This window comes from Cydia amplana, chromosome 2, assembly GCF_948474715.1.
Source record: "Cydia amplana chromosome 2, ilCydAmpl1.1, whole genome shotgun sequence".
NCBI classification, from domain to species: Eukaryota; Metazoa; Arthropoda; class Insecta; order Lepidoptera; family Tortricidae; genus Cydia; species Cydia amplana.
The window spans coordinates 2007139-2024165 of NC_086070.1; the positions used below are offsets into that span (position 1 = coordinate 2007139).

General features: G+C 37.6%; 1 protein-coding gene and 1 long non-coding RNA gene across 2 annotated transcripts in view; one reads left to right on the top strand and one right to left on the bottom strand.

The window, feature by feature from the left end:
* LOC134662077 (uncharacterized) overlaps window positions 1-17027 on the bottom strand; it is an 84856-nt gene that overhangs the window by 16520 nt on the left and 51309 nt on the right. The gene's annotated exons all lie outside the window — the stretch shown is intronic.
* Window positions 7280-9250, top strand: LOC134655154 (uncharacterized). The gene has a single exon (XM_063510611.1). The coding sequence runs from the start codon at window positions 7296-7298 to the stop codon at window positions 9159-9161; it is 1866 nt and encodes a 621-aa protein (XP_063366681.1). The 5' UTR covers window positions 7280-7295; the 3' UTR covers window positions 9162-9250.

The following is a 17027-nucleotide window of genomic DNA, read 5'->3' on the forward strand; positions in this document are numbered from 1 at the left end:
ACTGGTAAATATCAAATGATATTTCGTAGGTACATACATAAGTTCCGAAAAACTCATTGGTACGAGTAGTGATTGCAAATCCGGGCATACTTAACAAAATCCGGATTTTCAGATTATGATTCGGCTGAAATCCGAAGTTCGGTATAAATCCGGATTTTAGTGTTTTACTATAAAATTTACGAAAAATTTAGTTAGAACCGCAATTCTTGCTATATTTATACCAAAACATTACTTTTTTATTGTATTCTACATGTACATACTTAAAGGATGGCCCAAAAATACGTTGACCTAGGTTTTTCTAATTATTTTATTAAGTACTGATGTAACGAGTACAGAATAAGGTAAAAATTCAAACTACAGTTTTTTATGCAACAAAAATTAATTGTCTTCAAAATAGCCTCCTTTCGCTTTGATACACAAACGCAAAACGTTTGTTAAAATTTTCAACGAAATGCCGCAGCTCCTCCAAGGATATTTTTTCCCTTTCTTTGGTAAGTGTTGCTTTTTGAACGTTTACACTTCTGTGTTTAGTAGCACAGGCCCTTGTCTCTAAGATTGACCACAAACTATAATCCATTGGATTTGGATCAGAGCTCGTACCATGAGCCATTGACAGTGTCAAAACTGACATTTAAGGTGATAGTCCATTTCCAACCGCAGCTGCACTACTGTTCATTTTACTATAGAAATTGACAGTAACAGCGACGCGTTCAGTACCAGTAGTGCAGCTGCGGTCAGAAATGGAATGTTACCCATACGCTATCGAGAACATAATTTACTTTCTATGCATCTCGCTCGTACTCGCATATTAGTACGAGCGAGATGCATAGAAAGTAAATTACGTTCTCGATGGCGTTTATATCAGTGCCAAACTGGTGGTAGCCATACAGGCGAGTATGGTGGCCACTCTTTTGAACGAATGAATCGGGGCAAATAATTTTTGCAGCACTGTATGTATCGTTATATTTTATGTCGGATAGGTACCATTCAGTAGTATGAATATCGGAGGAGTCCAAACGATTTCATTTCAATTAGGTACACTATCACGATAGTCAAACGATAGTGTAACAATTTTTTTTCCACTTTTAGAATATCTTCGCTGTCGATCATTTTGTCGGTTAAGGGATGGTAACCATCAATAGGTACAAACACGTCGGAAGAAATAGTAGATTATACCTACGTCAGGTGGTGGTTGTTAGTCGTAATTTGACTCAACGTCCAAAATTACAATGGGTAAAGTTGAGGCAAAAATATCTCGAAAAGGCATTATTTTTTAATGCAAAAAACATCAGACCACATTTTAGTCACTGAAGTGTCGTTAAAATCCTCCCGGTGCCTCCCGACCGTGTACTCGTATATAGATGATTATATTTTAGATTTCGCAGCAACATTCCTTCACTATGCGTATTTGACTTATGTATATGCGTATGATTTTAATCTGCTGTCACAAAAACCCTCAGTGGTTGCAAGTTGCAAAGCACGTCCGTTGAAGAAAACCACCTTTTCGGCTCGACACTTGTTATTTATATGTATTGCTAATAATGTGTTCAAAATTGATCGAAAATGAAAGCTCTTGCTTAATACGCATATATAAGTTAATTAATCGTTTGAAAAATATAATTATAATTAGATTTTGGGCTACGGCAGTAAGTTACACTCGTTAAATTACAATATTGCATGGTTATACAAAAAAATCCGCAAATTCGGATTTTGTTAAAAAAAATCCGGATTTTAAAACGGATCGGAAATCGCCGTAAAACCGGATTTTCGAACTTCGCATAATCCGGATTGCAATCACTAGGTACGAGCCGGGGCTCGAACCCGCGACCTCCGGATTGCAAGTCGCACGCTCTTACCGCTAGGCCACCAGCGCTTTTTCACATTTATACTTCCCGTTGCGCACTAGCCAGCCAACTGGCAACATTAGTTCCGTGCCACTACCCGCAATTGTCCAGGAATGTTGCCATGTTAAGAATGTGGCAAATTGTCCCAACGGGACGATTCAATGACGATGACGTGACCAACGCAATGATGGTTTTAGTAAGTATTGTTCGTTGACAATGATAATTGACCATTTGTCAATCTTATTGCAAAGGAATAAGGTTCATAAATTGTTATTCAAGTGTGTTATTACTGTCGCAAAGCATACTGTTAAAAAGAATTATAGTTACCGTTAAAGTTTTATAGGTAAGTTTAATTTTAGTTTTAAAATTCTACTTTATTTGTAGGTATAGTTTTTAATAAAAATTTACGTTTTATTTAATTCTATAAATGTTATGTCTGTTATAGTCTTGGAGGATACAACTAAACGGAGTAGCCATTAACAGGCTTTCCCCTCTGTCGAAAATAGGCGGCCAACGGTCATACACAATGTATGGACTGACGTTTATCTGACATGGCTATTTTTACGTTACGCATACATTTGACGTTCCCCTCCCCCGCAAAAATCGGCAGACTGTTTTGTACAGAAAATTACAGACATGGCGTCTCCGTTTGATTATATCCTCCAAGGTTATAGTCCAATTGGTGTTAGATAGAAAGTGAATTATAATTTGTATAAGTAAAAACTACAAGGTCAATTTATTTTTTTAGGGGTGCTAGAACTTTACTTGCAGGATTCATTTTATTTTTTATTTACATGAACGGCTTTATCTAAAACATTCTACATTTCTTTTGCTCAATAAAAAACATAGAAACCGATATTTTGAAACGGTTTTTAATACTGCAAACAATTTAAGAAGATAAATACCGTGCTGAGTGAAGTAAACTACAGTTTTTTGGTCAAGATAATGGAATATTTCGTCAAAAACGGTAGTTTACCCCCCAAGGTGGTAAAAACCGTCGAAATTCACAGCTTCTACTATCTATGGCCGTGCCGCCCTGTAATTTTCTAAACACTCATCTCTATGATGACTGCATTTAACTGTGTTGACTTCCGTTTATGTCATTTCCGATAGAACATCTTGTGTGGTATTTGGTGGAGGAAAGCTATGGACAAAAATTTTGATGTAAATTTTATATTATAGTGTAGGTACTTATATTTGAAGATCTGTCACTTCTTAAGTTGTTGAAGTCTACGTGTAAGGCCTGAGTAGACGCTCATGTTGGTGCAGCGGGGCGGGGCGTGCGGCGTGCATGTTAAACAAATACAAACGTATAGCAGCGGCCTTAGTCCACGCTGCTCAAATCACTTGTGAGCCCGACGCCACGCTGTACGCCCCGCCGAACGCTCCGCTTCGAGAGTCCACTCAGGCCTTACATACTGAGTGGACGCTCGAGTTGGGCGTGCAGCGGGGCGGGGCGTGCGGCGTGCATGTTAAACAAATGCAAGCGTATAGGAGCGGCCTTAGTGCACGCTGCTCACATCACGCGTGAGCCCGACGCCACGCTGCACGCCCCGCCGAACGCTCCGCTTCGAGCGTCCACTCAGGTCTTACACTAAGGCCTCCTAAGGGATTTGAGCAGCGTGCACTAAGGCCGCTACTATACGTTTGCATTTGTTTAACATGCACGCCGCACGCCCCGCCCCGCTGCACGCCCAACTCGAGCGTCCACTCAGACCTTACACTTACACTAATAATAACATTTCATTGTCATGAGGCATTTAAGTAGTTGTACTGCCACTCCTTGAATTTGTGAAATTAACAAATGCAGAATGACAGGACATAAGCTTTTTTTACCTACCATCCTAGCATATTGTTTTTAATTATTGTGATTAAGCGTGTAACGATTACTAAAAATAACATGTCAAGTGGCTGTCTATAAAAAAATATAAAATGATGATAGCACAATTGTAATTATATAATGGTTTAATTGACCATTTTTTAATGTTTTCAATTATTTTACATGTTTATGTTCTTTGCAAAAGCTATCAAATTGCACACATTGCGCACAAGAGAGAAAACTGTAGGTACAGTTCGGACGAACATACAAGTTTTCTCTCCTGTGGGCAGTAATTAGTAGCTTATGGGCATGTTAGGTAATGATTTTATCATACTTATCTAAATAAGGAGTACCTTTTCATGTGGATAAGGGTTAAATAAGAAAATTAACCTTTATAACCCTTTTGGAAATGTCTACAGGAAAGATGCGAACACAGTTTTGTGTTTGACCCTTTTATTTATATAATGTTTACAGTAATTTGTAAAAGTTCTAGTGGTTTGCCAAAGACAACAAATTGAGCACATGCATTTTTACCAAGTTAAACTATGTTAAACATAATTGAGCCTAACATAACCAGCATAAACTAGGTTATTCAAAAAAGATTCTAAGCTACCGAATTGGCTAATTTCTTTATCATGTTGCTAACATGGTCGTTATAGGAATTATGATAATTCGATCAAGTTAGGCCACACAGGGGGATAATCTGGTGGGCTTCCATCTAAAACATTATCTAATAACAAGACTTGTTCAGATAATTTAATAATAGGTGGGTATTTGATAATGAATTGCATTTTGATAGACATGTAGATGTGGTTAGATGGAAACAGATTTCGTATAAAATTTAATAGTACATTATTGTCGAGGTTTGGAAGTAGCTACTTGCTGGCTGAGGATTCGTTTTAAAAGGACGACCTTGGGAGTCCGTTTAATTGAATCCGAAGCCAGCAAGTAGCCTTCCAGCCGAGTCATATTTAGTGCTTTTCTCAAAAATGGTGCAAGAAATAGAAATATTTTACAGAAGCAACGTTCTAATTTTCACAGAAAAAAGTAAAACCATTAAAAAGATTTGCTTGCCGCCTTTAAAAAAAAAAGAAGTGTATTTTTCTGCTGAAAATACGCCAACGTATTTGAGACACCTAAATAGTCGCGGTACCAACATTATAATAATAAGTGCTGATCATCTGTTTGGCTGTTTAATTCATTTGATATGGCCGTTTAAAGTTTTAAAAAGTTTGGAACTCGTTAAATAATGGAATTTGTATGCAACATTGCAGTCCCGAAATCGAGACTGCAATGTTTTTAACTTTTTAATTTTTTGAATGACCATAAACTACTCACTTCGCGACCTATTTTTTAACCGGCAACGTCGGTTTTGCCGTCGATTTTTGAGAAAAGGTATTTTTGTACTTCTTAAAGAATTACGGGGTTATTCATAAACGTCTGCTAAGTTAATCAGCTAATGACCGTCATTTGTCCCTCTCTATGGCATAACGACGGATAGGGACAAACGACGATCATCAACTGATTAGAGTAGCAGCCGTTTATGAATAACGCCATAGACATTTCTCCAGGGATACCTAGGACGTCCCGACGGTCTTCGGCCAATGGGTACTCCAGAGTATGCTCTGACTGGACGATCTGGACTCTGGACCAGCACTCATCTGGACTTCATGCCCGTGCTGAAAAGACAAAATGCAAAAATACAATAAAGACAAATATTGTCATATTGTTAGCGTTTGACATACAACCAGCGGGCTCAGCACGGTTCCATTTTTATCGACTATCACTATGCCCGTCACTTTCGCACTTACATACTTGTTAGAACGTGACAGGCATGGTGATAAACGATAAAAGTGCGACCGTGCTACTAGGGCTGATATTTTTACGAAGGTTATTTTTCACTGGAATGTTTTGAGTTTGGATGGATATTAATGCGCACAAAATTACAGGACGTCGAAAATGGCCTGAATCGCTTCGAGAAAAGGATGGTACGGCCGTGCCTCTTTGTTTTGCTCGACTTGGCGGGGGCACTGCCGTGCCCCCAGATAAACTACAGTCGTGGGACGTACATTAACTGATCATGAGAATGTGTAGGTTGTACATATTAGGCAGCTGTACTCGTACATATAACAAGGTGTTTTTAGGGTTCCGTAGTCAACTAGGAACCCTATTTTCGCCATGTCCGTCTGACTGTCTGTCCGAGGCTTTGCTCCGTGATCGTTAGTGCTAGAAAGCTGCAATTTGGCATGGATATAAATCAATAAATTCGACAAAGTCGTACAATAAAACCAAAAAAAAAAATTCTAACAATTTGAACTATTTCAGAGTAAACAAAACCAAGGTAACCGGAGAGGGAAGCAAGTCATCTGGAAACACAAAAACTAGACACAAGATACGGTCCGCAAGGGTTACCGTTACCCTATTCCGTTCCGGGGTAACTTCCGACTGACAGGCACAGTTAATTTTTACCTTAATGTTGCTTAATCCTGATCGGGGATTTGGGATGCTTGGGTATCCTGACGAGGCATTTATTTTACAATAAACCCAACGATAAAACAAACAAAAAATCGTGCATTATTTTTACATTATTGAGAAAAGAGACCCTTACGAAGAGGCCTTTTCAAAGTTTGAGTAGAAAATCTCTTTCTGACTACAAGGTTTAAAATGTAGGTATGTTTGAATGATAGATCTTATATATTCTTCGATTCCGCAATAGTTACTCATGAAATAAAACTATTAAAACGGATTATATCGCGTATATTTAATCCATCCCGAAAGCGAAAGCTGTAAAGGGCTCGAAACGTCGGGATGTAGTATAAATTCAATATACGCGATATAATCCCTTTTAATAGTTTTATTTTAAGGGAAATAATATAATTGATAATCTAAAGCCTGTGATTTTTTTTGTTTGGCAGAGTAAAATGCGAAGATAAACGACTGAACCGTAACGCTAACGAATTCCAGTACCCAGCAAAAACTATCATCCTCATTAACTTGTGACTTGTCATCTCAATGCTGTTTCAGACTCAGCGAGTTTCAAACATCATTGAAATTGTTTCACCAGTGGTGAATAAATAAGTGAGTTTGTCTCAATGTTGTTTGCTGTGCGACGATTTATTTCAAAGCAGCGAGTAAAAGAAATTGAACAGTTAATGAGGATGAAGAATCTTACACGGAAACTAATTAGTTAGACGATTGCTTCCTGCTTCCCTAGACCCAGTAGATAAAAGAGGAGAATTGAGGTTTTTCTAACCAGTCTGACGTTGAAAGTAGTGGATACCATTAGTGAAAACTGTTTAGAAAAACAGAAAAGTGTAAAACAAATGTATCGTCTACCGCTTGTGGATGTTTATGGACGCTTGCGTCTACATAGGTGTCACACGTGCGTTGCTGATGAGTCATACGTTTCTGGAGATTCACTATAAACACAAAAATGTTAACTTAGCGGAGTTTACAGTGTGCTTAACCTTGTAACTAAAGTTTGTACCACCACGCTGAAACTACGTGGTTTTGACTTTTTGACCTCGAAGTGTAAAGTCATGGGTATCATCAAACGTAGGACCCCACCTGGACCCCATTTTACCATCAAATGCGTATGCCTCTTGACTGCCTTATTTAGCGGAAGCACTCTCATGTTAATTGTATCATCAAGGTCTAACAATACCTTGTTCTTAATATCAGAAGACTACGAGGATTTGTATGAGAACCAAGATTATAACGAAGAATACGAATCTGAAAATGCCAGCACTATACATACGGAGGGATGTCGCATACCTTTTATGAACACAGTTGAAGAATCTGTACGAGAATTCATCCCTCAAAACTATCCGGATGATATTATGGAACCCTGTAAAGGTAATCCTTTGGTAGAATCAAATAAGACTTACATTTGGATTCAAAAGGAGAATATAAAATATTATAAAATAGAAGATCCAAACAACCTGAAATGCTGTTACAAATCGTTTTATCGTCCGACCCAGATAGATGACATAACCGCAACCAATAACGATGAAAGAGTGAAATATAACAAATGTGTATATTTTAATGACACGATAGAGGTTGCTCATGAATTTGTCAGAGTTATTTGCGGAGATAATGAAACTGTATTTGATACTTTTCTTATTTTTGCTCGCGAGAAAGAAGCAGGCAACGACGTAAAGGCTCAAAAAGATTTACCTTACAACGTATTGATTTTAGGCATAGATTCTGTTTCGAGATTAAATTTTCACAGAACGATGCCTAAGACAGCAGCTTTTATCAAATACTTGGATGCCGTAGAATTATATGGATACAATAAAATAGGAGACAACACATTTCCCAATTTGATAGCTGTGCTACTTGGGAAGAAAGACACAGAGCTGGAAGATACATGTCTTCCGAATACACGGGCTTTTTTCGACAATTGTCCTTTTATCTGGGAGCGTTTCCAACGCGCTGGGTATTCGACCGCGTTGGCAGAGGACAACGCATCCATGGGCATGTTTGACTTTGTGAAACGTGGCTTTGTGGGGTTCCCTACTGACTACTATTTTCACACCTTCATCCACCAAGCTGAACATCACGCTGGCACAAATAAGGATAATCACGCTTTTCTGTGCATGAACGAAAAATTCTTCTTCAAAATCCTCCTGGATTATGTTGAAGATTTGGCTACAACTTTGAAGAACAAGCTATTCGGATTCTTTTGGGAAATCACCATGAGTCACGGTAGATTAAACTATCCCATGGTAATGGATGATAGTTACACAAATTTCTTTACCAAGATGCAAGTTTCTGGATATTTGAATCAAACTATTATCTTCTTCATGAGTGACCATGGTATGCGCTGGGGTGCGTTTCGACAAACCAGACAAGGATATTTAGAAGACAGACTGCCATTTGTATTTGCCTTATTCCCGCCTTCATTTCGTGAAAAATACAACTTGGCCTATACAAATCTTAAGCTGAACAGTCGTCGTCTGACCACTCCTTTCGATATACATTCTACATTACTAGATTTAACAGCTTTAGATAACATTGAAGACGAAAAGATAAAGTCACGCAGCAACGAAAATTATTCCCAATATCGCAACATCAGTTTGTTTCTCCCTGTTCCAAGTAACAGGACATGTAGATTAGCAGATATAGATGACCACTGGTGCGCGTGTCACAACAGGGTACCTGCATCTCGTAAAAGTTTGGAAGCGAAAGAAGCAGCTGAGTTCGTAGTGTCTCATCTGAATGGTCTACTCAAGGATTATCCTCAATGCGTTGAACTGAAGTTGTCTGAGGTGATGAGCGTTACTGAGCTTCTGTTATCAGGAAGCGAGGATTCCAAATGGCGTGAGTTGAGTGTGGTGGTGCGGACGTGGCCGGGGGGTGGTGTGTTCGAAGCAACAGTGGGGAGGGGGGTAGGACGCTGGTCGCTGGCCGGCGCTGTCAGTCGACTCAACTTCTATGATGACCAGAGCCACTGTGTGCCGCATTATCAACTGAAACTATACTGCTATTGCAGTTGATTGGACATGTAAAGTGAATGTGTAATTAGATGTAAGAACTATGTGAACGTTATTGTGAAAAGTGTAAAGGTAATTGGAAGGAAGGACAGATATAACCATATGGCATATGTAAATATAACAGTAAATTGTATAGACGTTAATTTAAACATATTGTCGACTTTTTTTGCATCTAGGGATAATCAGTATCAATAGTAGAGGACGAATGAATTCGTCAAAAGTAAACAATGTCATAAGATTCTCTAATAGTCTTACAAAAATCCCCATATTAATTAAATTAAATTAAATATATCTTTTTTTCAGACCCAGAAGTACATACAGGCTGCTTCCTGTAACAGGAGCAATAAATTAAACTAAAGGCTGTACTCCTCAAACTGACCAACATTTGTTCAGCAACTATTTAAAATTATGAATCCTTTAGACTTCCTCTTTTTCATACAAAATAAATATTGCCTTCAATGTACGCTGACATCAGTGTGTTTGACGTTGCTTGTCACGCTTTAAACATAACAACATTTGCAATACATTGCGTCTTAGAATAAACTTAAAAGTGTAATAAAAATCAAAACATGAGTTATTTTCAAAAGTTGCTGAACAAATGTTGGTCAGTTTGAGGAGTACAGCCTACAGTTTAATTTATTGCTCCTGTTACAGGAAGCACCCTGTATATGGTTAGTTACATTAACTTAAAAGCAAGAATACATATGTACCGTAAAACCACTCAAGGCAAAATATGTGTACCTATAAATGGAAAAAAAAACAGACAAATAAAAAAACATTCATATTGATACTTCATTACGTTACGTTTCGATACGTTTTACGGTACCGTAAAATGGGGTGAGTAGGGTCAAAACTGAAATTCAAACTTCGATAACATTTTATTTTTACATATGAAAACTGAATGGTGTACCTAACAGAGATGTACAAAATGGTTTTAAAAAAGCATTTAAATACAAAATGCAAAATACTTTTCAGATTTACTATTTCAAATGCAAAATACCAAATAGTTTTGCGTTTTGTATTTCATGTGCTAAATGCAAAATAGGTATTTTCAAAATACTTTTTCAAAATAAAATACTTATTGAGCAAATCTAAGATATTTTTATTTATTTTAGGTATTTATCATGAGAAATAGAGACACAATGCCGAGCCGAACAAAAACGTCTAATATCATGGCATGGCACCTTATGCATGACATTTTGGTCATATTTATCAGTACGCGTATCAATAAATTCTGTTATGGTATTAATAATAGTCCGTCGGTTCCTCTCTCTGCGGCCCTGACCACCGGCAGCTTGGGCCTTGCCCCGCTGCTGGCGGCACCCTAGGTTAGGTTTTTTATAATGTGTTTATAATATTTTTTTATATTATTTTTGTAAGTGTTTTTATATTTTAATTTTATATACATATTGTAAAAAACCAACCTAAGAAGAGAAATAAATAAAGGAAATAATACTCACTTAAAATAATGTAAAAAACTAGACTAACGAAAAGAGAGCCATGGCTCCATTTTGTGACTTGTGTGGCCATTTATTTCGGTTGATTGTGCATCTAGTTCTTATTTTATTATTATTACACTTTTCTTTTATTAATAACAACTGGACTGGTATTGTTAAAAAGTGAAAAAAAACATCAGTTTTTATTTATTACGCTTTTTAACAATACCAGGGGGCCGATTTTTGAATTTCGATCGCTCGATTTCGTCACTCGAAAATCGGTGGAAAACGGCGAGATGCTGATTTTTGAAATACGAGCGATATAAATTGTGAATTTAGTTGTATTGACCACTAGTTTTTGATTCTATTAGTAGAATTTACATGCCTAGTAGTGGAGATATTACTGAACGAAATACACGAAATCGAGCGGTCGAATTTCAAAAATCGGCCTCCTGGCGCTGGCGCCAGGCGCTAACAGGCGCCTCTATCGGTCAAATTCGGCAATACAAGCGTCATTCGTTCATTTCATTTTGTTTGACTGGTAATGTTGGCTAAACTTAATCACAAAGTATTTTGCATTTTGAAATGAATATTAAAAATGCAAAATACGTCTCGAAAAGTATTTCAAATAAAATACAAAATGGTTTTTACTAAAAGGCATTTAAATGCAAAATACAAAATAGGTATTTTGCATTTTGTATTTGCATTTTAAATAGAAGTATTTCAAATAAATCGCATCTCTGGTACCTATATAATAAGTGTTCCGGACGTTTGTATTTTAGTTTTTATTTTATTTTGGTTAGTTCCATTTCATAACTTTGACGACAAAGAGGAAACCCCACTTCACCCCGTAGTGCCTCGTATTTGGGGTGAGAGGAGTTTTCATACAAAGGTGATTTTGGAAGATTGTTAGATGTTTTTTATTATGTGTTACTATAGCTCCATTTTAAATTGGAATACATTATTTTTGTAGCAGTAGCCTTAAAATCCCTTCTCACCCCCCTCTCAAACCTCCTCTCCCCATTCATAACCCACCTCTCCCCGCGAAACCTACTCACCCCGTTTTACGGTGCTTAAAACAAAGTGTAGCAGATACTTTTGGCGCGTTGTTCTATTTGCTACTGTTGATACTAATTTTATTTTAGTATTTTGGTGCAAATCTTTCCTGCACATTTTTTTTTACTGGAATTCAACCACCTGTGTAGAGTACTTTTAAACAAAAAGTGCATTCGGTGTGCAATATCATCGAGTACTCGTATAAGTAGGTACAGAGTAAATCAGGTCGCTCGGGTCGCGTAGACCGTTTTTACCACGGAATCCGATCCCTGCCTAATGGGCCGTGAAGCAATCGCAAAAAACGTGTTTCTGACCTCTTCGGGGATATTTAGACAGGACTGACGAATCTATTTGGATGAAAAAATTTAATTGTTAAATCATGGAGAAAACATATTGAAATGATGTAAATAGAGATTTGGATTTTCTATTCCTGAAAGTTACAAAGATGAAACAAACAAGTCACATAAAATATGTACTTAAGTATATAGAAAAAGTGGTTGTTACTAAGATTTAAGTGGGTAGCAAAGCTAAAACAAAAGAGCAGAGCTAAATAAAGCAGAGTAGTAATATGTTGACTTTTTAATTAATAATGATAACAAATAACTGACACTTAATGCCGCCAGCCTTCTAGGCACTTTGCCACAAGGCACTGAGTTGGAGCCAGTTTTCTATTTATAAGTAGTTTCTAGTTTTAGTTTTGATTTAAAATAAATAACTTACATGTCGATAACTTGATTAAGTTCCCAATTTTGACGGTTCAAGAAATCGCATGCAATAATCGATACATTGCTAACTACAGGAGTAATACGAGTTCAATCGATCAACTAAATCCGCAATGTAACGAAAATCGTATGCAATAAAGTTTATGATCCGTCTAAATGGGGCTTAACCTAATATTTAAGATGGCAATACAATCTCATTAGACACAGATGATGACAATGACAATCATGTCATTAGCCTATTATCCAATAATTGTTTATATTTCCTTTTTAGGGTTCCGTACCCGAAGGGTAAAAAACGGGACCCTATTACTAAGACTCCGCTGTCCGTCCGTCCGTCCGTCTGTCACCAGGCTGTATCTCACGAACCGTGATAGCTAGACAGTTAAAATTTTCACAGATGATGTATTGCCGCTATAACAACAAATACTAAAGAAATAAAAAAAAACATACAACCGAATTGATAACCTCCTCCTTTTAGATTTGGAAGTCGGTTAAAAACAGAATAAAATAAAGATTTAAGTGGCGCTCCCATACAACAAACGTGATTTTTGACCGAAGTTAAGCAAGCAAGTTACTTGGATGGGTGACCGTTTTTTTGCTTGTTTTTTGTTGATGGTGCGGAACCCTCCGTGCGCGAGTCCGACGCGCACTTGGCCGGTTTTTTTTGGTATATCCTGCCTGGCTACACTTTTCCTCAAGTGTAATCCACAAGTTCGCTAACCTCATTCAGTGAGCTAATTACTAATTAGTAGACGTGAGAGTGTGCAGTGGGCTCTGCTGAAAACGCGGACCACCGCCGGGGGAGATGCGCAAACGCATGTATGTGCAAGAAGGAATGGATGCGGCATGTCATTCGCAGAGCACACTTCCGTGTTTTCCTATTTTTAATTATTTAATCGTATGGTGATTATAAGTAAATAAAAAAGCATTTTAAATTATTATAAGTCACAACGTCAACACGTCATCAGGTATCAGGTGCTCATTTCATGAGATTTTTCGGGAACGACTGAGAAGGATTTGCAGAATTGTATTGTATAATACATATATGGTAATAGGTTTGACCCTCTTCCTAAATCCTATTTTATATGTAATTTAAGCTTACATTGTCATTTACAGTGTAACTAAATTAGAGTATGAAAATGGTAGCGGTATGAAAAAATGTATTAAATTAATACATTTTACGAAATCATTGTAAATTCAAGGAGAGTCTTAAACATTAAATAAACTACGTAACCTTAGTTGATGCCTGGTACCTATTAAGTACCATGAAAATAAGGGATGTCATCTAATACTTTAACGTAGTTTGTTGCTACGGAAGAAGTATGAACATTATTTAAACATATTTTGACTAAGATGTAAAGGTACTTACGTTGAGTAATTGAGTACGTTTAAATTGTATGAGTATATTTTTTTAACGAGGCCCTTTTTTATGAAAGAGTCTGATAACGGTCTACGGCAATGAAGAAAAAGGTGTTAATTTACTTACACTTTTTGCTGATTTACTGTATGATCCTAATAAGAGCAGTTTTGCATCGAGATAACTAATCACTTGTGTACAAACATAAAATATATAATATTTCTGTTAATAAGTATGTATTCTACAACATCGAGATACCGCATCCACCCTTCCCATCGTACGTCCCTTCCTAGCTCCTTGAACCACTGGGCCACCTACACTCGCGTGTCTTAAATTTCACGCGACTTGTGAAAACCATATCGCGGGTTCCGTGCCCGGCCGGTGTCGGGTCCCGACTGGTTCCACTACCTAGATTTAATGGAAAGTCTATGACTACATTTAGTATAAGGTTGGTCGTGAAAGCTAGGATATAGAGTACCTACAATTTAATATTATACAAGAGTACAGATGCTCCATATCGTAAACATTAAAAAATACAAACGAATAAATTGTATATTATACTTACAGAATTTATTTAATTAAAACAAAGCTGGATAAATCTATAAAATCATGGTTTTAATGTGACTAACGGCCTGGTTAGAACTTTAAGATACGTCAATTTGCTGAAGATACGTATTTCTTCAAACAAAAACGTCACTTTTGACAATGACATATCCGATCCATATCGTATCTTTAGCAAATTTTTGACGTATCTTAAAGTTCGAATCAGGCCGCTAGGAGACGTACAGTCACTTGCAGTAATATGTTACACAACGAAGGCCGCAAAAATATCTGGCACGATCTTACTTTTCGAGCCATAAGAGCGTGTCATATTTTTGCGGCCTTCGTAGAGTAACATATTATTGCAGGTAACTGTACCTTTGTAATCATGGTAACGAAGTGATTATGAAATACTGCGATAATTCCAATTGGATATTTTTCTTATTTGAATATTCTTTGTATTTTTTCTTTATGACAAACTACTTAATTTAATCAAAAACATAGTTCATGTTTGAACTGGCTTTACGTTCGTACGAAATTAATTTATGACTTTATTTAGTACCTAAATAAATTTAGAAATTGTTTACGACATTGAAAACAAATTCTTTACTTCAGACTAACAGTTTTTTGAGGAACGCAAACCCTCACATTAAAAAATTGCCAGGACGTCTTTAAAAAACTTATCTCATAATGAAACTAAAAAGGTATATCATTTTAAGTAATCAAAATTAATTAGGTAGGTACCTACCACCTCATTAATTTTGAACACTTAAAAACCATCAAACATTCATGGACCTAGACAAACAGACTACAAACAGGTGGGTCTGAAAAGTTCACATGTGCACTGTAGGTAATATTTAACGATTTAAATTGAATGCACTAGATTCTGCTTAAGGTCTATATTAGTTTACTAACTAACGTATTTCATTATCGTAATAACTACATTCATCACCACCAATAAATATGCCTAGGTATGGGTATAGGGTACTAGATATGAGCGCCGATAGGCATATAGCCGGCGGCGGCGCGCCGGTCAAAATTGGTCGGCGGCGGCGGCGAATCGGCGGCGTGGCCTTGAAACACCTTCGATTAATGAAAAAGAATTAAAACCAAAATTTTACCGAAAAAACATGTTTTTTCTGTAAGAAAGTTATGAAATAAATGCATTTTTTATTTTGAAGGATAATTTATTGAATAATGGTACGAAAAAAATTGATATCGTATAAACTGTGGATAAGCGGTAACGCGCGGCATCAGAGGCGGTCTTAATCATGGCGAGGCTTTGGCCGGAAGATCTTAGCGAGGCCCTTATCTTTTGTGCTAAGTTAAAAATTGCGGATTGACTGTATCAGGGAAACGTCTTGTCGACAGTCCAAAAAAAACGAGCTCCGTCATTAACCAATATCGACCCAATAAAACCGATTTATGTCAAAAAGTGAGGTCCAGCGCCGAGCTCCATGTAACACCGAAGACTTGATTTCGACGCCTCCCAATGCGAGGCCAGAGGATGAGCTGCAGGTAAGCATACAGCTAAGAATCGAACGCCAAGTGTAAGCTTGGCTGACGGCTGAACGCCTGGAGCGCCGATTGCGGCGCGCTTCTGTGCGAGGCCGAGCTGCAAGAGAGCAGAGCGAGGGTGCAGGCCGATAAAGACTGAAGCCATAGTGTTAAAGATCTGGAGCTTTCCTGCGGGCGCATTCGAGCGACGCCCAAGGCCGAGCTGAAATGGAGCTAAGATCGGATAAGGACCAATGCTCAAGCGTTTTAAAACAGGCCGAAATTTGAGCTCCAAACAGGGCCAAAAACTTGCAGGTTCAGTTAGCGGATTAATTCCATACGAGCGATGCAAGGCCAAAGATTGAGCTGCGAGAGAGCAAAGCTTGAAATTTCAACAGTGGCCAAGTTTAATTGAGACCCGATTCCGACGCCCTTCCGTGCGAAGCCAACGGCCGGAGATTTGGACGTGGAAACGCTTAATATCTCAAAATTAACCCCATTTTATACCTTTTAAAGACGTTTAACTATGCTTGCAATGGTTAAATTCGCGGTAAATGACGGATGGTTAGCCGGCAAAATTACGAGGGGCGTTCAAAATATTCTCGGTATTGATATCTTACAACCTCTTCTAAAATTTCTTTCGTTACTGGCCGCTAAGGTTTATTCATTGACATTAAAAAAAAGTATAATTCGAACCGAGATAGTCTTTTGTTTTTCTGCAATTGCTGAACAAACATGAACATCCTGTGCGAATTGACAATGTTAACTAAATTAGAACATCGATGCGTGATAAAATTCTTGACAAAACAGGGTAAAAATCAAAAAACCATAAAAGAGGAAATGGATTGTGTTTACCGTGAGTCTGCTCCTTCTTTATCTACCATTCAAAAGTGGTCAAGCGAGTTTAAACGCGGAAGGGAGAGTATTGAAGATGACCCTAGACCTGGCCGGCCTGTAGTAGCTACTTCACAAGAAAATATTGATAAAGTGGAAAAACTTATATTGGAAGATGGTCGAGTGAAGGTAAAATCTATAGCACAAGTAACCAATCTCTCTATTGGTACCGTACATGATATTATACATGACCATCTTAATATGTCAAAAGTAAGTGCAAGATGGGTTCCGCGAATGCTGACTCGGCTTCAAAAAGACATGCGTGTAGCTTGTTGTTCCGATTTTATTGACCTGTGCGGTGAAAATCCTGATGAGGTGCTGCAAAGAATAGTTACTGGAGATGAAACCTGGGTTCATCATTATGACC

Bases quoted from the DNA above. Each gene is read 5' to 3' on its own strand.
- LOC134655154 (XM_063510611.1), top strand. From the start codon at position 7,296: ATGTTAATTGTATCATCAAGGTCTAACAATACCTTGTTCTTAATATCA.